General features: G+C 39.7%; 2 protein-coding genes and 3 long non-coding RNA genes across 8 annotated transcripts in view; 1 reads left to right on the top strand and 4 right to left on the bottom strand.

The window, feature by feature from the left end:
* Nucleotides 1-191: 191 nt before the first annotated feature.
* LOC108164120 lies at nucleotides 192-6,664 on the bottom strand. The gene is made up of 6 exons (XM_033392948.1): nucleotides 6,531-6,664; nucleotides 6,186-6,375; nucleotides 5,994-6,125; nucleotides 5,353-5,934; nucleotides 1,880-2,033; nucleotides 192-1,203 (listed from the first exon to the last, which is right to left on the bottom strand). Exons 4-6 carry the CDS (start codon nucleotides 5,878-5,880, stop codon nucleotides 674-676), a joined length of 1,212 nt encoding a protein of 403 aa, XP_033248839.1. The 5' UTR covers nucleotides 5,881-5,934; nucleotides 5,994-6,125; nucleotides 6,186-6,375; nucleotides 6,531-6,664; the 3' UTR covers nucleotides 192-673.
* On the bottom strand, nucleotides 1,474-2,318 carry LOC108162744. 3 transcript variants are annotated; one of them, XR_001775602.2, is made up of 3 exons: nucleotides 2,108-2,318; nucleotides 1,880-2,033; nucleotides 1,474-1,817 (listed from the first exon to the last, which is right to left on the bottom strand). It is a non-coding gene; the product is annotated as an uncharacterized LOC108162744 (long non-coding RNA). The 3 variants fall into 3 exon arrangements; XR_001775603.2 differs by having other exon boundaries at nucleotides 1,884-2,046; nucleotides 2,108-2,316; XR_001775601.2 differs by having other exon boundaries at nucleotides 1,880-2,046; nucleotides 2,108-2,313.
* A 326-nt stretch (nucleotides 6,665-6,990) lies between the features above and the next one.
* Nucleotides 6,991-21,473, top strand: part of LOC108163858 (voltage-dependent calcium channel subunit alpha-2/delta-3) — a 45,419-nt gene continuing 30,936 nt past the window's right edge. For both annotated transcript variants that reach the window (XM_017299374.2, XM_017299373.2), the window contains exons 1-2: nucleotides 6,991-7,778; nucleotides 11,731-12,334. In XM_017299374.2, the coding sequence (XP_017154863.1) occupies nucleotides 12,222-12,334 (113 nt within the window). In that variant the 5' untranslated portion in view covers nucleotides 6,991-7,778; nucleotides 11,731-12,221. The remainder of the gene's footprint in view (nucleotides 7,779-11,730; nucleotides 12,335-21,473) is intronic.
* LOC117188810 lies at nucleotides 9,424-10,027 on the bottom strand. The gene is made up of 3 exons (XR_004472865.1): nucleotides 9,969-10,027; nucleotides 9,775-9,893; nucleotides 9,424-9,708 (listed from the first exon to the last, which is right to left on the bottom strand). It is a non-coding gene; the product is annotated as an uncharacterized LOC117188810 (long non-coding RNA).
* Nucleotides 20,127-20,925, bottom strand: LOC108163863. The gene is made up of 3 exons (XR_001775733.2): nucleotides 20,710-20,925; nucleotides 20,445-20,655; nucleotides 20,127-20,376 (listed from the first exon to the last, which is right to left on the bottom strand). It is a non-coding gene; the product is annotated as an uncharacterized LOC108163863 (long non-coding RNA).

The raw sequence follows: 21,473 nt of genomic DNA, 5'->3' as shown, positions 1-21,473 counted from the left end.
CTACAATCTGTTTTGTATATTGAAGAGGTGCCCCACTAGAAAATTATTATTAGTTGGATAGTTTAGGCATAGATAACATTAAGTGTTCATATAATTAAGGATGGAATGAAAACAGAAAAACCACAAAAACAAAGACTAAAAGAAAAGAAACAAACACAAAAAAATTGTATCTATTTATGTTTTATTTGTAGTTCTTAAAGGCAATATTCATTTGATTTTAAACAATTTCACAAGTACGCTTATACCCCGTTGATTCAATGTCAATAAACAATCCATACCGGAATACACCTAAACAAACTATGAAAGTCATGTTGAATTCAACGGATAAATAAATTAATTTTTGTAAATACTAATAAATTCATATTCTGTGGTTTTATTTGAGCTGCAGTGACAGCGGGAGTGCATTTTAAGAGTTTTCCTGTTAGTTCGCTCTTTCCTTGGGAATATCCAACAAGTGCAGCTGAAGTGCGAATCTTCAAGTCCCTTTCCCTGAAATCTATTTGATTCTATATGATTTTTTAGCTGACTCGGCGTTCGTCCCCTCAAGGGGCCATATTATTTGCCTGATCTACCTCAAAATTGCCTATTCAAAATTCACAATTTTAAGTCGTCGGGTGGATTTATTCATATAGTCCCGCTATATAAAACGTGTATGTATTTGGCAATAGATTTGCTAGTTCTGATCTCGTTCACCAAGTTCTATGTTTATTAATATGGGATCAAATAAATAACCATCTATGAGTTTAACCAAATGATTAGCATACAAAACAGTAATAATGTTTATAGGATCTAATATAGTTTGATCTTTCCGAACATTATGCACAAAGTTCAATTTCGTGAACTGAGAACTTTTAGGCGCGGAAGGCCCTTCAGGAGGTCCAAAAGTGTGTCGTTCGTAATTGACATGTCTATGTAGAGCTATACAATGTTCTTCACCTGCAGTAGTGTCGCAGGATACACGGAGATCCTTGAGCGTAGAAATATTGCAAAAATGCTGAACTTGTGCCTGCGACAAGTCGCAATCTTCCACTAAGGGAAGACTTTCCAGAGGAGAACCCCGTTTGTTCATCAACCCTTCGATGAACGAGTCGCGTAAAGAACCGTTATGAGACACCTGCAAATGATGCAGTTTGGGCAACTGGCACACCTGTTCATAGGGCACCGTAGAGTTGAAGTATTCTACGCCAGAATTTGAAAATATTTCTTACTGATGTTTTTACTATCTCCGAATGAAAGATATCGTAATTGCTTCATCATTTGGCAGCAATCCACCAACCTCTTTGCATCGAATCCATCAAAGAAGGACACATCCAGAAATTCTATCTCATTTTCAAAATATTCGATATTCATACAGTGTCTCCGCAAAAGCACCAGTTGCGCATCGCCCTTATAATAATCTTCATAGGTTAGCTATGCTCCCCAACAATCTGCAATCTGTTCCAATATCTTCGTTGCCAATCCTTTTGATTAGTGTTTTCAATGCTTGTACCGGTGGCTTGAATATCTCCTGAACATGTTTCCGATACACACGTTCGATGATGGGAGCCTTAGCTGGTCTCCTACGTCCAGATACTCCATTAGCACTATCCAGCAATCGTCGTTTAAATCGAGAACAGTTGTATGTGAGGTTCTGACTTTGTTTTCCTCCGCATTGCGTTCGTCGTCGTTCCCAGAGGCTTTCTTCCCATCAGTGCTTTTCTTATTTTCCTCGAGAACAGCCTTTGCCACACTACTACCGCACGGCATGTCCACTTATTTGGCTTCTTGCGCTATGTTCTGTTCTCTTTACGTATGTATTGTACAAATGGATTGGAACTCTAGCCGGAAAGGGAATTTGTTTTCTTAAATGCCCATAAATAATATATGGTATGGCTATTACCTACGTTGAATCGATGCCGTTCAACTGAACCGTCGATGATCGTTGTGCACGATGGATTGGACAACTCCAGCTGCCTCGTTCTCCTCGTGTGTTCTTCAGGAGCTCCAGCCATGATTTGCAGGCTAACCGAGTCGTACTCGCGGTCCAGCTCAAGCTTTGGATGCAATCTGAGATTAGTTTTGGTTAATTTTTTGCTTGGTGCAGCGGCAATATATTGTTAGCGCTTACCAATACCAATATAGGCTTGTGTGTTCTTACTGGAACTAGCGCCGGAGTGCAGAGTCGGGTTTTTATGCTGGATCCTATTATACGTACTTTTGTAGCGCCAGGTCTTACTCAAGGCACCTGTTCGTCACAGATTTCCTATTTCAGGGGCGATTTCCTTAAAATATATGAAGAATAAATTACACATGTCGAATTCAAAAACAAACGCTCTATCGATAGTTTCAGCAAAATTTTGTAAAGAAACATCGATAGTATCGATAGTAACAGTAGGGGTGCCACTTATTATTTATTTGAAATCAAGAACAAACAAGATAAGACAAAAATTAATTTTCTGCATTTCTTGCAGATAATTTTGAAGAAATATTCATCACAATTTATAAAGAACTTTTTTGTCGAAGCCAATTCAGCTGCCAATAGTTTCCCCGATACACACAGATGCGCCATCCATTCAAAAGTACATACGTGTGTATGTTGTGCATGAATTTATCTAGCAAAAACAGAAAACGTGCGCCGTTTTTAAGCACTGTTAGAAATCAGCTGGACGCAGGATAATTAAAGAAAAGGATAAATTGAATTTAAAAAAGTGTAAAATGGATGGAAATCTTTGGGATTTGGCTGTGGAAACGCAGGAGCGGTCTGTTGATATCCTTTGTGGAGCCGCACTTCCAGAGTCTGTACGAGAGTCAATCTGGTGATTCCCCAGTGCGGCATCTACAGCCAGGCTCTGCTCACTCGGTTGCTGTTTGCGGTTGGTCTGGCCAGCACGCTCAACTCCTTTGCCAAGTGGTACGCGCCTGTTCCGCTTACTCCGCAATGCACGACTGACTGCTCTCATCTCCCACAGGATACTTCCCGAGCAGCGTCCTTTATGGTTGCTCCGAGAGATCTACGCCAGCAATGTGCGCAGCCCCAGCCCCGGCGTCGCATTAGAGAGCCATCCGCTGAGCTGTGAAACGACTGCCGGAATGCCCTGTGCCCATTCCATGTTCTTTACGGTACTCACGCTTACGATCTGGATGTTCTTCTACGCTCACTCTCGCCAGCAAATTCGACGATCTCAGTTAGTCGATTGTATGTCCTGCATTTGCATATCCGGGCAGGGAATATGGTTCGGGCAATGCTTCGAGTTAATTCCCTTCGATACATTTCAAATATTGTTCAAATATCAGTGTGACTAATGGAGGTTTTTTTTAATCGTTTCAATCTGCAGTAGAGATAATACATGAAGGTGAGGTAGAATTTTCGACAGCAGCTGCAGGCCTACGCACACGTTCCTGTTCCATGTTACAATAATCCAGAGCGGCCTTATATTCTAACGGTTTCTTTTGCCTATGAAATTTAAGAAAGGACTTTGCCTTGCAATCGCACTTCTAGGGATTTCTGGAAAGTCGAATATCCAATTCAACGCTTCCCTGGCCTTCTCTGAATCGACAATATAATCATCGAGAGGTACCACCTGTTTTTTCGTTGATGCAAAAGTGTGATGTTCTTGGTAATTAAGTAAATTGGAAAGTCCACTATTTTATTCTCGAAGAAGTTAAGTTTTCTAAAAAAATTATGACCCAATGAGTGTTAAATGCTCTCTATGTTATTCGTATACAGCTTCAGAGTGCAATCGTAGGGTATTGAATGCCTAAGTTGAAGTTAATAGTTCCTATCAGCACACCTCAGTCAATCATAAAATGATCTCTTCTACGGTTTAAGAAACCATTGAACCCATTAGATATACAGTGACCGCCCCACCATACACGCGTACACTCCAGAGATCGACGGAAAATTTGGTGCAAAAGCTGCAATAAAATATTGTCTTTCCTCCAGTAACCGGCTTTGAACAATCCTTAGGTAAAGTCATATTTCCTCAACAAAATCTACAATTGCAATCACTGATTCCTAAGGGAGAAATTTATCCACCTGAATTAACTTTAACTTGGGGTAACCCTCGAAGTATTTTATATCCACCATTTGATTGAACTCCAGAACAACATTGTCGAAGCTCTTTTGAAGAGTGTCGGACCTACAATAAAAACATACTAAATAACACCATCAATATCCAAAAAATAGGGAATTAAGTCACTTTTTCTGCTAAATCAAGGCGCTCTAAGGAATAACTAGTCGAAACATTTGGATTGAATACATGAAGTGTAGGAATTTATTGTACTATAAGTTACATAAATCATCCCTTGGTAGAATGTAATGTCTGTAGGTTTTTTGAAGCTGTTGATTACTTTTTCGGTAGAGCTTTTCATATCTATACTATTAAAGTAAAGAAATTTTAAATTTGGCATTATTTTGGCAGGCAAAGCGTATGCAAATGATCACTTTCATGCAGAGTTTATCTCCTGCCACCAATAAAAAGTTCCACCGTCTTCTCGATTATTCGGACTCAAGTGAATGTGTTCAATAATAAAATCGGTAAACGCGTTGACAGCAATCGTAAGATATATTGATCCGATTTTCACCTTTGCATGGACTAAATGTAATGTGTAGTCCATGGTGGTGAAAGATGATCAATCGTTGCGGCACATTCTTACACTGGAACTGTAATTGTATGAATTTGTACATTTTATTTCACAGTAATCCTCACTGACGCTTTTTATGATCGTTTGTATTGTACAGTATATTCTAAAACATGCAAACAATATCGAGGTTTGATTGGTATTAAACAAGCAGTACCTATATTTTTATTTTTGAATATCCGAAACGTTAAAAACATTTCCAATAAGGAATTCACAAAATAAAAACAAAACAAAATTTAGCATGAAACAAACGTACATATGCAGAATTGTAGAAATGTGTATTTTGTCAGTTTGCTGTCCATGAATTGACTACGAAATATTCGCATTGTATGATCGGAAGATTGCCTGTTTTTCTTCTTTTCTCTGTACTTTGCCTCCGGTACTTTGCTGGCCGTTATTCTTGTCATTTCGCAGTAAGATAGAATTATCCGCCACAAAATTAAGATTCGGCTATACAAGGCTAGAAAAGTGTTAAAATACTGCAAAGTCGTCGGGTTTGATCAATTCGTATAGCCAGCCGAGTAAAGGACAAATAATAAAAAGTTTTTTTGGCAATATTTATTGATTTTCCATTATTTAACTCCCATAAAGACATTTTGGTATATTATTATGGAAAAGATCGGTGAATTTGCTAGTTTTGATCTCGTTCAGCGAGTTCTTTGTTTATTAATATAGGATCTATTGAACCCTTATTGATTTCAACCAAAGGACTGGAATAAAGAATATCGTCTATAGTGGCACAAAAATATCCTCCATGTCCAGATAAGCGTTCAAGGATTTGAGCTTTTTTAACTTGTATAGATCGTCCCATCCGCGCCTGCCCGGTCGAAAGGACATTTTCAATTGTGTAAGATTCGTACAGTGGCTCCGCAGGACCCCCAGGTGCTGATCGCCATTGGAACTATAATCCCATTTGGACTCGTAGCTAACCAGATGCTCACCAACGATCTGCAACAATTGTTTCAGATATTCGTCACCAATCCTTCTCGTGAGCGATGCATCAATATTTTTGTACCGATGGCTTGCGCATCTCTTGACCATCTCTCCGATACACACGTGCGATGAAGCGAGCCTTAGCTGGTCTTCTACGTCCAGGTAATCCATTAACTTTATCCAGCCATCTTCGTTTAAATCAAAAACAGTTTTGCAAGACATTCTTACTTCGTCATCGGTGCCAGAGGCTTTCTCTCCATCAGTGTTTCTCTTATTTTCTTCGAGAACATCCTTTGCCACATTACTACCGCAAGCGTGCTCACTCATTGTGAATATGTTATGCGGAAATGACCAACCTTTATATATGGGTGGGAAGTCTGGCTGGAAAGGGAATTTGTTAGTCACAAATGCATATACTTTTATATATTGCTATTACCTACGTTCAATCGGTGCCGTTCAACTTAATCATCGATGAACGTTGTGCACGATGGATTAGACAACGCCAGCGACGGTGATGTTGTTGCAGGCTAACCGAGTCGTATTCGCGCTCCAGCTTCAGCTCTGGATTTAATCTGAGATTGGTTATCGATGAGTATTTGCTTGGTGCATCGCAAATTGTTGGTAGCGCTTACCAATATCAATATAGGCTTGAGTGTTCTTACGCCGTAGCTTTTCCAAATAGTCCCGTAGCTCCAGGGATTCAATACCGTTTTTAGGGTCCTATTGTTGCTTCCAATTGCTTCCGATAGTATCGATAGTAACAGTAGGGGTACAGCAGCAGCTCATTCGGTGGGAAAGTCGTACGCGTGGACACAGGTTTTTCTTTGAAAAGAGAGTGAAACAAAACTTTTTTCAAACTGAATACATTTGGTAAACGTTTTTGAATCTGTTACATTTGTCGCTCGCCTACGCAATACTCGAAACTTAGCGTTGTTGTTTTATAACTTTTGGCTTGTATATCAAAAAAGCCTACTTACCCTACTGGAAAATGTAGTCGAATTTTATTTTAGCGTGGTGAATTTTCCGAGTTGGAAAAAGGATATCCTTAAGTTGGGCCTGAAAGCGTTGTAGGAGTTGAGCGCAAAACGCAACAACCACGAAGCCCTGCAGCACACAACATCGCAAAAAAAATATGCTATGGATCTATCGGCTGCTATCGAATTTCGCTATCTGACACAACCTGGCCGCCATGAAACAAAACAGCGGCAGCCCAAAAGTATGAATAACATATCCACCATGGTGAAAAATTACATACTAAATGTATGTTCTCTTAAGATTTGTTTTGAATAGCTATTCAGTTAGTTATAAAGAAGTCTGTTATCGCACAAAAATATCTAAGGCAAAAAAAAATATCAAAAAATGATCGATAATTCGATTTAAAAAAATGTTTTGCGTCCCTAGTAAAAGCACTTAAAGAGCACGTTTAGTTAGGCGCGAGAGCCTGGCGAGAGTGGATGCGTTCTTTGTAAAGCACGGCCTATACAACGTGAAGTGAACCACCCAGTACAGGGGAAAAACAACAGAAGCCAAGCGCGACGTCTACAAAAATAAACCCCTAAAATAGTATTGAGGATACAAAGAAATTTTTGACGTGCAAAACGAAAGCAGAGCTAACGGTGGCTCAACGGAAAGTGCAACGAGAGAAAAGTGAGAGAAAATTAACAGGCATAAACTTGCTCGCACCTAGTGGGCAGCGCTTGTGCCAATATTTCAGTGTTGTAAAGCAAGGCAACGGAGAGAAGGAGAGGAGTAAATGTGTTGGAAATCAACAAAAGCAATTCGAAAATCTCTGTACACCACAATTTCTTAAAATCCAAAAGTTGGAAAAAATTCTACACAGCTATATGCATGTGCGTGCATACTTACATATATTTAGTATATGTATGTATATGTGTGTAGTGGTACAATATTTGTGAGCGCCAAAAAGCCGAAGAGACGAAGCCGCGCAGCCATATAAATCGTCACTCCCTCTCGTGCGACGGTCTACAGTTCGAAAGTCCACGTCCTCCTCGGTCGCGTAGTAAAAACTCTCGTAGCTTGCGCGTGTGTGTGTTTGTGTGTGTGTGGATTGTCGGCATATCCTTGTGGGGCTCTCGCTGCGCCTCGCTGCACATACCCCCGGACACCCATTCCGCTAAAGGCGTTGCGTTTAAGGATTTTGTTTTTGGTCAAGTTTTTCGTACTCGGCTTCGAAATTGCGAATTTGGCGCGCAGAGAAGCATCAAGTAAGTGGGAGAGCGCTGGAGCAAGAGAGAGTTGGGGAGAGAGCGAGAGAGAGGGAGAGAGTTGGGGAGAACTCTCTGCTGGCTCTCATTATATTGTCGTTGATTGCACAATAAAATGGGCAAAACAAAATCAGAAAAACAAGAGGTTTTCGTGAAATTCTCATAAATTGGATAAATCAAAGTTAATTAAATTTTCAGAATTCTCAGTGCGCGTGAGAGTGCGCTTGTGTGTGTGTTTTTGCCAATATGGGAGTATACAATGTAAGCTTTTGTTTGCGCGCCCAAAAAAGTATGCTATGCCGTTTTACTATTTACTACTACGCACGCTCCCCCACACATACACACACACGCGCACACAAACATCCATACACACATATACATGGCACATAATAACGGCTTAGCGTGTACTACAGCCACGCAGCTTACGCAGCTGCGTTAAATCTCAAGGCTTGACCAATACCTCGTAACCTTTGACCCCGCTCCTCATCCCTGTTGTCCAGCCACTGCAGCTTTTTAAGCTGTTTACCCTCATAAATATATGTACATTGTACATACATGAGTATATACATAGAGAGAGTTTGTGAGTGTATATAAAAGTTCTGGCAACGCAAACTTTATTATCCTTTTATTATTCGGTTTTCTGGCTCTGGCTCTGGTTCTGGTTCGTCCTTCAAAAATTTGAATCTTGTTGCTCTACCCTTCAAAGCAGCAGCCCGGCTAATTGATGTTCCTGCAGTATTTGGAATTCATTCCCTCTTGGCTGTCCACCAAAATCTTGAAACCGCACAAAGGACTTACATACCTTTAAGAGTATGACTTAAGAAGGGTTTCCGTCTTGTTTTGGGGCATGATTCTATCAATGTTGAATGGAAAGTACTCGTATTCTTTGAAATATGTTGAGAAATGGTATATTCCAGATGCCTCTGGAACATTATTAACAAAAAGGCTCTGATTTGGGTGTTTTTAGTTTTGGAAATATTCATGAATAGAGCATAATTTATTTATTATTTATAATTTATTATTGTATGCAGAATAATTCAATAGTTGCGAAACAAATTAAATTCGAGGTTCCGTCGATATTTGTTGGACAATTTGCCGATAGAGATAGGCAACTGTACATTTTAAGCCAATCAATCTAATGGTTTGATTGTTAAAAGAGCTGTTTTATGCATCTCCGCCATTATTTGGGTTTGTTGGATGCCGAAAGACTGTCAATATATGTACATACATATATGTATAAACATAAATATGGCATGTGGTCTGCTTACAACATATCAAAATTGTAACATGTATAGACAGAATCACACACACACATAAACATCTTTGGCTGTTAAAAAGTTTTGTACGCGGCCTGTTGAAATTTTCACAGGCACATTAATTTCATTACGAAAACTCCCAAGGCCATATAGCTCCTCTGTTCACTGTTCACTGCTCCGTGCACCCAGCACCCTGTTCGCATGCTACCTCTGCTGTTCTTCTCCCGCTGTTGTGAGCCAAACAAAACCAAAAAGCCAGGCCAAACATAAAAAGGCAAAAAGCAAACAGAACGGAAGGGGGGAAACAGGAGTAGCAATGGAGGCGGTCCGAGGGGTGTCACGGTTGTGTTGTGGAAATGGAAAAAAGAGCGGCAGGAGCTAGTGATATATGCGATATAATAAATCTTTTGTATAACACGCAAAACTTTATGAACGTGCGCCAACTATAAAACTTTCACTTTTCAACAATGCTTTCCCTCTGCCTGACGGTTGCCGCCTGACGTATCCACACGCTGCACATGGTTTTATTTTTATTATAACTATTATGCCGTCTCATTCCTTTCCTCCCGATATCCTTACGAAACATGGACGCTTCGATTGGTATATGTGCGTGCCTCAGAGCGAACGTTGACCCAATGAACGAAATTGGATGGTTCCAATATGTACAGAGAGTACTATATAAGGTAGATAGGGTACATTTCATTCGAGCGAATTTATTAATATTATAATTTGAATCATACCCAAAACCCATTCTTTTTAAGGATATGTCACACATCTATCGACGAAAACCCTATTTAGTTAGAAAATGCATTTGGCAGACAGAATGCTCTTGCATTTCGATAGTTTCGGCAGACACATTCTTCATAGTTTTAACCGTGAACGCTTTAGATGTTTGAAAAAGATCGATCTGCTAGTTTGAAAATATTATAAATACCTTTTCCAGCTGCTCAAATATAATAACATGTTCATGGAAAATTTTATTTTATTTACTACGAAAATTCAATGAAAGATTTTCGAAGACTTTTCCGTATGCTCCTCTGGTAGGTTATCCTATTTATCAGATGATTAAATATTAGTCCGATATATCTTTATTTTATGTACTATTATAAATAATAAATACATATGTACATATATCCCAATACTCCTGAGTATCGGGTATAAAAAGGTAAAGCCACGAATAAAGTCTTGGTGAGGGGAACCTAACCTTTTGTATTGAATATGTATTCAAATATGATTTGAACGAGTAATATTGATTATATGAATATGAATGAACTTGCTCATTTGACTTGCTCTCCAGAAGTTAATTTTTGGGTTCTCCCACTCCGTTTTCCATTTAGGAGTATGTGTGTGTGTATAAGGATGTGGTTGATGCATTATGAATATGTTGCATACTTGGAGCTTGGACTGAAAGAACTGACTGCTGCTGCTGCTGCTGCTCCTGTGTCTGTTTCTGTGAGCGGTGCTGGCGCATCCTGTGCGTGGCTGCCGCTCCACTTCTGTCAAAGTTTTTGACGTTGAGGCAGAGCAGCGGAAAAGGCGAAGCCGGGCAGAAAATTACACTGAAAGCGTGTGAAATACACACATATTTACCTACAGACATGTGAATATGTATGTACATATGTAGTTAGATATGTTGGTATATGAGGAATACGCATATGCATGTATCAGTATGTTCGGTAGTGCGTATCGGCCACAATAAATTGTCTTTATTTCATGCGGATGCGGCTGCGGCTGTTGAGGAATAAGGGGTGGGAGGGTGGTAGGGGGGCCAAGTTGGGAAGTTATGTGCGGGGCCCAGGCAAAGGCTTGCGCCATGTTTAATGAAAATTATTACGCGATATCCTTGGGGACACACACACACACACACACATATACTGCTACAGGGGAGGATGTATGGCTATGTGCGCTTTTTAAGGGGGTGGCATGCCCATACAAAAAATAACCATTACCCGCTGAGGGAGTCCGACTGAATGAGCCGCCTTCCCCCACTGCGCATGTGCCTCAGACCAAGCGAAACGAGTTCGAGTTCGAAAGCATCCCATTCCGAACTTATCCTCTCACATACGTGTGAGCTATGTTTATGCGTCTGTCTCTGTGTGTGTGAGTATGGGAGTGGGAGTGGGAGTGGGTGAAAACGCATTTCTAGGTCAAACCCACATGGAGCCAGAGAACGAGAACCTGCCCGCGGGCCCCATGCCAGACCATTATCGTGGAAACGTGTACGAAACACATATTTCTGGTTTGTTTGAGAGCCGAGCTGGAAAGAGAAACTTTCGAAATGCGATTGAAAATTGGTTTTCTTTCTTTCTGATATAAAATAAAAGTTGCGAATAAACATATAACTTTTTGAGGAACATTTTTATGCGGATTTTTTATGAAAATTGTTATTTCAAATTAAATTTTTAATGCATTGCACATCTATGTACATATGGTACATACCCACCAGATCTGTCCCAAAACACATATGTACTTCAGATATTAAAAAAAGAATTAACGAAGAGGTTTTCTTGAAAAGGTTCCGTATTTGCATCATCCAGATCCAGATGATCCAGAGTATTTTAAAAATATACAAATAGTTTAAACATTAATTCTTTGAAAGAGTTACATTTTACAATCACATAAATAGTCTCTTTTTGGAAGAAAAGCAACTTTAAAACTTTCACTGAGTTTAAACATTCTGTTTTGTTTCTTTTCAGGCACCCAAACAACATATCGCACTACCAGCTCAATTAACACTTGTCCCTAACAAAAAAAGACTAATAAAATTTTTTGGCCAAAATGTTGAACATATCCGGCAAAAGCAATACAAACTTTTGGGAGCATAAAATGTTCCACTTCCACGCGCTCAAACCAAGTAAATGAAACCAAACTGAAACCAAACTGTAACCAACGGAAAGGCAAAGCGAAAAAAAAACGTTGTCGCGTTAGATAACTGATTAAAAATAAATTGAAAGCCGAAAACTTAATATTTATTGAATTATCCAGTGAAGTGTCAATAAAAACAAACAAAAAGTACAGCAATTAAAAGTGGAAATAAAATTGAAATTGCTGGACTGTTCTGTGGCTTTTATTGCATGTGCGGGGCACGTGGAAACTAAATAATTATACATTTTTGCATACCGAAAAATCAATTGAAAGTGGCCGCCCCGAAACCGAGACCAGAGATTCAAGCTTGAACAGACCAAAAATGGAGAGCAAACACTGGAGTTGCTTTGTGGCCATTGTGCTGGGCGTGTTGATATTCAAAATGCACATATTTGCTGCGCTCGGCGATCAGGATGAGGATATACCCCACAACGAGTAAGTCCTGCCCATCATCCACATCCACATCCACATCTGACATGCTGTAACCAGCATCAGCATCAGCATTTTCAATTATGCATTTGCCAAACATTCTGCCAATTTCCTCTCGCAGGAAATTAATTGTAAATTTGTTTATTCTACACGAAATGCTTCGCCCAGTCCGCTGTCCAGACAATAATTTACCAACAATTCAACAAACAAACTGCTGAAACACTAATACTAATAGTTATTGTTTTTCGATGCTATTTTCTGTATAGACTGTGGCAAAATGTGTCTGTTTAGTTCCCGGTTGAATAGTAAAACTAAACAATTCAGCATGTTGAGTGGAATAATGAGCGCGCTGTATATGTGGTGGCAGATTAGCATAAAGAGACATTGCGAAATTCTAATAATATTCGCCAAATCAATTTAAATACGCCAGCTTAGATTATCTTTCTGTTCGACATTGGCCCTGCTTCCTAGCGCTGAAATATTTACCAATAATCTATACAATCATAAGAGAGGATAATAAATTTAAGTTTTTAACAAAGGAAATAGGAAATAAAAAAAAAGTATCCTGATGTTTAGTACAGCGCTTGATCCCAGTTAGATGAAAGTGTCTGTAGGAGAAATACATGCTACGCTTTCGGAATAATCAAACTCCAACAACTTTCATTGAGAAGAATATTCATTGCAAGTTGGCAAAGATCAAATCAACTCTTAATTTATATCAGTTCAAAATCGGTTTCACAACGCCCCATCAATTTTTAGTAGAATAATTATTTCGCATATAACTTTTTCCATGCCTCAACAGTTTCTTATGTGTCCGAAAATCTTTTGTGTGCAAAACTTGGGCCATTCGTTTCCATTTATAGGCCAATTTATTTATGATTATTACTTTGTTTACCACACACAGATTGACAGAGAACGTTCTGCCTCCTAATAGCCATAGTTTTGCGCCCCAGTGTAAAGTGCGAAGAACATATTGGGGAAAATGTCAAAGCGATTGGCAGTCTCATTTAAAATGCGCATAAATGGAAAATAATGACTGTTGTTTAGTTGCCATCAAAGAAAGAAGCATTCGCATATTAAGTATACGCAGGACAGACGCCATAAGACACGAGCATAGCGGAGTTTGGATAGTTTTGTCTAGTGGCATGTGACGTGCCGTGGAGATACTTTTGGGCTTGCACGAGCATGCGTATCTAATGGATACATAATAGGATTTTGCAATTAGCGTTCGAGAGGACGAGAGCTGCATGTGTGTAGGTGTACGAGCATGTGTGTGTGTGTGTGTTTGTGTGTAGAAAGGAAAAGCAGCACACGTAACCGCAGCGCTCACTTGGCTAATTAACCCAAAACCAACTGCCATTTGCAGCCAAGGACAACTGGCGTCTGATGGCAATGGGAATGTATTCCCATGTAGATGGGCAAGTAGATGGGAGCGGAACCGGTAGCTGAAACCGGAACTGAGACCACTAAGTGATTTTTTCTTCTTGTTGCTTTTGTGTCTAATGTCACTTTTATTTATTGAAATTAGTTTTGGCATTCGGCCGGCCTTTGTGTCGGCGTTCGTTCTTGTTCGTTGTTGTTTCTGCATTTTTCCTGATAGAAATTCTGTTCACAGAACCTCAACTTTAAGGGGACTTTCCCTATTAGCGATGTCATTAATATTGGTTACCTATCTTGAATTTATGGTGGTCGCTTAATCCAGATCCTGAATCGGACTATGCGTAGATATCCATCAAGATGATTTAGTCAACGTTTTAGTTCGCTTTTGTACTCGAGAGATTCTCTTCTGATTCTCTTCTCCTTCGGCTTGACATGTTGCGGCATATGGGAGAAAATAAATTTAATTAATTTGAAACAAAGTTTTTCTTTCGTTCCTTCCTTGCTTTCTTTCGGCTTCACACTCTTTCGTCTCGTTTCGTTTCGTTTCCTCCCATGTTGCCAGTTGCCAGTTGCTTTATGTCACTGCAGAAATTCAATTAAATTTATTTCAACTTTTGCTGCCGGGCTACAAAAACAACAAGTCGAGCCTTAGGGGTCCTGCTTTGACGATTATGTTTTGGCATGGGATGATGACGCTGCTGATGATGAAGCTGGTCCTGCTCCCGAATGAGGCTCTGATAGTGGTAGTGGCAGTAGTAGTGGTCCTGCTCTTGGGCTCTGGGCCCACTGCTTTTCGTGTAACTGACCCAAATCTCTTTTTATATAAAGTAGTAGCATTCGCAAGCGTTGTTTTGCTCGTTGCTGGCTTTTCCTTTTGGCCGGCCTTCATCTTCATCCATTCAACGGGGTTTCTTAGGCCGTCCACATTTTCAGCTCTCAATAGCCTCTCTCAACCCACCCGCTCACCATGTCGCCCTCTCGCTGCCTGTCCCTGTGCCTGTTCCCATTCACTTGCCTCATTTTCAGTTTCGGTTGCAGTTGCACTGGCAGCCATCGCCGTTTTAATGCATGCCTCGTTTGCTTAAGCAGCTCTCTTCTCGTCCTGCAAGTAGTTGCATTGACAGCATCGTCCCGGGGCTCCTTCAGCTCCTGCTGCTCTTCCTGGTTAACAAAGGAGCACTTCCCTGACTCAGTGTGGGTCACGTGCCATGGCCAGAACTTTAAGGCCAAAAGAAAAGGGACAGCTTGTGTCAAAGAGGATGTTACATGATTCGGTTTTCGGACAGCCTGCGGATGACCGATCGATTTAAGAGCCAACACGAATTTCTAGAAACTTTAGCATTATATAAAACTTCTTTTATTTAATATAACGTAAAATTGGTAATATTGGTCGTAATCCAAAACAAAATTTTTAATGTAGGGGTGAACTCTATTCGGTACCCTCTGAACTCTTGAACATAGTTCACGGCAATTGTGGAGTCGACCCAAAGGTAGAGATCCACCGGCTTGAGAGACCCGGAAATGAAGATGTGGTCCAAGGTGTGCCACCCATTGATCCTTCTCAGTCACTACGCCATCCATACCTCTACCAATATTACTAAACGAAAATACCGTTGAGTTCCGTTGATCAGAGCCATTATATATTTATATTCAAAAAATGGCAATTGTTAAAAGTATATGTAATTGTATTTTCATACCCAATTTTGGCAAATAATTTAACCAAAAATACCCGTATATTTCTGATCCACACGTTTTCAATTCAATTTTATTTTATATGACAATATTAGGTATGTTTTTAATGTGGGTGGATGGAGAGGTTCAAACCTTATAAAATACATCATGTCGCCTCGATATTAAACATACATAAGAAACTATATACTGTACACATTTTCAAAGAAATCTGGACAGCTAACAGCAAATATATTTTCACCAGTAGAACTAAACGAACTATCTCTGAAAAAATATCTTTGAATCGCAAAATAACTAAATCCGCTTGACTCCGTGAAACTTCTTTCTTTCTGTGAGCTCCCTTTTTGTCTCCGTATAATTTTGCTTGTCAGATTTCCAAAGTGTAGTGCTTCGTGCTACTCCACTTTTTTGCGGAAATAGTTTCCTTTTTTGTGTTGTTGGATCTGCAAGTGGCGCAATTGCCGCTTAAAACAATTTTTACATTTGACACAATGCGGAGTGGGATTGGAGGGTCTGTGTGGCGTGGCATATCTAATTACGAGACGGATTAAGCGAACAAATAAAACAAAATCAACAGAGGCGAGCAAACAGAGCACTAACTACTTATGACAAACGACTGTGAAAGTGCATTAAGCGGCAGCTGGAACAGGAGCAGAAAAGGCAGAAAAAGCACCGGGAACAGAAGTGACGTCTGGCGTATTATTTTGGTTTTTATTCCCCACCAACCCCACTATGTACTCGTTTGCGAGGAGTAGTTGCAGCCAAGGGGATTTTGAATTAGCGAGGAACACGACAAATTAATTTATAAATTCGGTTGAGGCTGGAGCAATGAATGGAGAGAATGCTAGATACATTCTATGAATGCGTCTAAATGTCTTTTTTGGTTTCCTGGAAACGTTATCAATATATTCGTATTTCGGGGTCGGAAATAAGAAAACAGAGCGTATTTTTACTATATTTTCTGGTGATTTGATGTTTTGTTCCAAACTACTCCGAGGCCATACTGGATATTTCTGGTATAGCCCAGCATGACAACAATAGTCAGCCTTCTTAGTCTCCATTCGTTACAATATGATTATAAAATACTCAGAAGCCATTGCTCCCAAACGATCATCTCACGAAGTCAGAGCTCTTAGTAACGCATTAAGTCGTAGGAAAATGCGTACTACGGATAAGAAATGAGGATAACTCAATTGATTGTTTAGTCGTTGGAGAGTAATATCTAAGATCTCTGACTATGAAAAGAGGCAAGACTTCGCCTAGTACGGCTGAGATTAAAAAAAAAATTGCTTACAACTTTTCGTTCACAATTTTCTATCATAAAAACCTTTGTGTGGAAAATACGAAAAATTGAAAAGTACTTTCCCACTATTTTATATGGTTCTGAAATCTGGGGAAATTGCGCTTGTTTGCACATAAAAAAGTTACAAACCTCACAGAACAGTATTTTAAAGATGATTTTCAATCTTCCTTACCATTTTTCAACCCGAATGTTGCACGAGAAAGCTAATGCTAAGAATTAGGCAATATCTCATCGCTCGAAACAAAAATAAGTTCGATCTAAAATGAACATCCTGTATGCGCAATCAAGAGCAGGCGGGAACTACACTCACTACCACTAAATAGTTTTTCATCACTATGTTAGTAATCATTTTAGGATCAAGCTTTTCGCAAGTTTTTTCATCTTCCATCTTTTCCCCATGCATATCCAATATTAATCTAAAAATTTAAATATATATCATTGTCAAAAATTATTTATCCCGGCCTTATCCTGGCAATAAATCGAACACTTTGAATATAAATTTAAATTTGAAGATCTTCGATTATTTTATGATTTATATAAAATTCAGACGTCGAACGCAAACAATATTGTCAAATGAAGAGGGAATTATCATTATATTGAATATATTGCAATAAATTTTCAAATATTTTCTAGGATTCCACTCCTAAATTTCGCCTTGAACAATATAAGTCGTATAGGCAGAAAGGTGCATCATTTTGAGTCCGAAATCAATGTCAGAAACGCAAATGGAGCTCACGTAGAAAACATACACCCGTAGCCACATACACACAGAAAACAGAACAATGGAAATGCACAAACATACCCGTACATAGCTATAGCATAAAATCTAGGCTAAGAGACTCGCAGTGCTAGGGAGAAAGAACATTGAGAATCGGGACGACGAGTAAGGCGGCAAACAGCAATGAAAGGCCATCAACGTCATCTTCTTGGCCTGAAGTAGAGCTCTTTCTGCGACTGCTTCTCGTGCTTGTGGCCAGCAAAATAAAAAGTTACGTTTTGCTCTACCCATTTCTTTTCTACGCCTGGCCAGAAACTTGACAATGGCTATAACCATGTCGATGTGGGGGTGGGTCGAGCAGAAGGGGAGGAGAGCTCAGGTGTGGTCCCAGTGACTTCCTATTCTGTGGCATCCTTTTGAGCACGAACCAACCACGTATGTCATGCTCAAGCACAATGCACACCTAAAGCCATCGAACTAGTTTCGTTTCGATGCATTTCTTGCCGTTGTTCTGCCCCTTGTTTTCTTTGCCGCTTTTCACTTTTCTTGCTGCAAGTTTATGCCGAGGCAGGTAGGCACTACAGACGGACAGATAGATGGACGGACAGACAGCCGGGTCGTAGTAGTAGTAGTCCCATGGAGTAGGTCAATAGGTTTTTGCAGTTTTGCATCATTGAAATTGAAATGAGTTTCTTTGCATCCCGTGCCTCTACTCGAGCAGTGCTCTTCAGTGCTTTTCAGTGCTCTTCAGTGCTCCTTTGGCAGACTTGAATGCGCAATCACAAGGGCTCACATCGATGCGCTTTCACTGTGTGGGGGTGTTCTTAAAGCAAAATGGAGACTGCCACCAGCTGACCTGAAAATGCACTCGCAGAACTGACCACACCGTCAAAATATTTGCACAGCTTAAAAATTTTCAATGCCCCTAAGTCACTGACATATTCAATTATATATCTTCAGTTGATGAAACACCACGAATAAATCAATGATAAAATAAAATTAAATCAAATTTAAACTGTTAAATTATTTGCCAACGTTTGTTGGTTTCCATTTTAGACAAAGAGATTTATAATGTTCTCAAAATTTGGATGTAAATAAGATCCAAGTGATGGCTTTGATCAAGGGAACTCTGCGGTTTTTTGGTTCAGTAATATTGGTAGAGGTATGGATGGCGCAGCGACTGAGAAGGATCAAAGGGTGGCACACCGTAGACCACATCTTCTTTTTCCGGTTTCTCAAATCGGTGGATCTCCGGCTTTGGGTCAACTCCACAATTGCCGTGAACTATGTTCAAGAGTTCAGAAGGTACCGAATAGAGTTCACACTCTCTCTTAAAGAATCCCATCGGTTCGAATTGCTGTAGGGTCAAGTCGACTGTGAATGTGAATGCAGGCATGTTAAATATCTTTCTCAATTGCTCCGCGATCTCTTGCGGTGTTGCAGGTTTCCCCAAAGACAACAATGCTTTCGCAACAAGCGCTCTGTCCATTAATAAATTAAAAATTTTGTTTTGGATTACGACCAATATTACCAATTTTACGTTATATTAAATAAGCCAAGTTGTATATAATGCTAGGGCTACATTGATCAAAAGTTTTTAGAGATTCGTCTTTATTTTCTATCAAATCGGTTTTGGTTCTTAAATCATTCGGCATCCGCAGGCTGTCCAAAAACGAATCATGTAACACTCGCTTTGACAAAAGCCTATTCTTTGGGCCTTAAAGTTCTGGCCATGACACGTGACCCACACTGAGTCAGGAGGAGCAGCAGCAGCTGGAGGCGCCCCGGTACGATGCTGTCAATGCAACTACTTGCAGGACGAGAAGGGAGGTGCTTAAGCAAACGAGGCATGCATGAAAATGGCGATGGCCGCCACTGCCACTGTAACTGGGACTGAAAATGAGGCAAGTGAATGGGAACAGGCACAGGGACAGGCAGCGAGAGGACGACATGATGAGAGAGAGGGCTGAGAGGTGTTGTATGGCGCTGTAAATGTAGACGGCCTAAGAAAACCCGTTGAATGGATGGGCCGGCCAAAAGGAAAAGCGAGGAAGAGCAAAACAAGAATAAACTTTTTCTATATGAAAAGGGATTTGGGTAGGTTAGATAAGTAAGAGGGTAACCTGTATTTCGATTGTTTGGCTAGCTCCCACAAGAATCTTAAGTCCCGAAAGTACCCATTTAATTCTTCTCTAAAATGTGTACATCACGCCTTGAACCTCAGAAATGTCTATCATGTCAGTATCAACATTTGACCATACCCGGTACTCGAAGAGTATTGGGGTATATTATATTTGTGCTGAAGGTGTATGTGTGTAACACCCAGAAGGAATTGTTTTCGACCCCATAAAGTATATATATTCTTGATCGGCATCAATAGTCTTAATAGCCATGTCTGTCAGTCCGTCTGTATCTAGACTCCTGTGATAATTTAAAAATTTCGGGCCGCCCCATTTCACCCAGATTGTAGAATCTATTTTTCAGAAAATATTTCAGGTTCGTTCTAACTTATAATAAAATATTAAAATAAAGTGCAGATCAGTGGAAAGCCCTGTATTATCATGTTTCAAGAAAGGTCATGATTTTTTAGCTTCCGAAGAAAATATTTCATCTTTATGCCCAGAGAAGGCTAAATTAATTCACAGGGCTGTGCGGGACCCTGTCGGCAAGCCGACACTAATCTCGCCCTACAAGAAACACTTATTAGTGACGAAAGATTTATTATTTTATTTATTATTCAAAACTTGTAATAATGTATCAATTAATAACTTGTTATCTGCCCAACAAGCGGCCCAAGCCGTACTACACCGATTTTCTAGTCAATCTGAATCTTCTAGTCTCAGTCTTCAGTCTCTCTCTCTCTCAATCTTCTAGTCTGAAGTAATCTGTTTGAGATGTCGGAGGTTGTTTTTGTAGTTGAAGGATGTTCAGACGCAGAGGAAGATTTTCTGGGAGTATCTAAGTAATAGAAGAGAACGAAAGATTCGGAGGAGGATTGAAGATGAGAACAAGAACCAAATACTAACCGATAGTAAAATAAGGAAGCTGCATAAAAACAATATGTACATATATGGTGCAGTGGTAAATGGTTAGTGTGGACACTGTGCTGCATAAAGGGTGGCGGGTGCCATCCCTTGCCATCTTCGTCGGTTTCTAGCACGGTTTCTTGCATCCCATCATACCTGCAGCACAGTATCCGGGAAACTGAACGCACTTCAGGAAAAATGTAGCAATACCCTGGAATTATTAAATTTTTAGTTAAAGTAAGACTGCGGCTGTGGATGAACTCACTTCGCAGCAGTCACTGCATTGAGAGAACATATAAGTCCAGATATAGAAGAAGGCCCCGATAAAGGCAACAAAGAGCGACAGCCAGAGCAAGACAATTAGCCAGAAAAGGAAATATAGTGGATTTTTCATTTTCAATTATGTCGGTATATCTGCCTTTGGGTGATTGTTTCGAATACTGAATAACTGAACTTCTGACACTAGTATTTTGTAACAGATTAAACAAGAGCTACCTAATTTTATAATTTGGAAAAACTAGTTATTTAAATTTTATTTTAGAATATTGTATTCGCTCGATCCAAAACTGATCTTGCTCTCAATTTTATTGTTCTCTTTTTTATTCTATGCGCTCTCTGCAACGAGAGTATATTTACATTTCTGTTGGTACTGAGAGTACAGCAGAGTGGGGTGGGGAACTAATTTGTTTGAAGCAATTAAAGAGATCTTAAGAACTAATAATATGTGTGGGTACTAGCCGATAGTACTGCTACAATGGGTAAGAGTACAATTAACTTCTATAAACGCGATTTAATTTCTTTGGCTTTGCCTTTGTGCGGGATTCCTTTTTGATAAAGCCTTTTTATGGAAAGTTGAGGATGGATAAAGGAATCACGATTTACACATTTAGAAGTTTAAAAAATGTGAGATCGTCTGTAACGAAATTGCAATTATTGATTCTTTCTGTTCATATTCACAGAATTCTGATTTATGAATCTCTGCTCTCAGCTCTAGGCTATAAATGATAAGTGGTATTCTTGCTCCTTTTT

Source organism: Drosophila miranda, chromosome 4, assembly GCF_003369915.1.
Source record: "Drosophila miranda strain MSH22 chromosome 4, D.miranda_PacBio2.1, whole genome shotgun sequence".
Lineage (NCBI taxonomy): Eukaryota > Metazoa > Arthropoda > Insecta > Diptera > Drosophilidae > Drosophila > Drosophila miranda.
Note: the sequence above shows the minus strand (reverse complement) of the source record. Positions and strands in the feature narration are given on the sequence as shown.

Excerpts from the sequence above, each read along its gene's own strand:
- LOC108164120 (XM_033392948.1), bottom strand. The coding sequence starts at position 5,880 with ATGAGTGAGCACGCTTGCGGTAGTAATGTGGCAAAGGATGTTCTCGAA. Across the intron at positions 2,034-5,352 it reads AGGATATTTTTGTGCCACTA|CTTGAGCTGGACCGCGAGTA; the intron begins TAGACGATATTC and ends TTGCATCCAAAG. Across the intron at positions 1,204-1,879 it reads ACGGCATCGATTCAACGTAG|AAATATTTTCAAATTCTGGC; the intron begins GTAATAGCCATA and ends AACATCAGTAAG.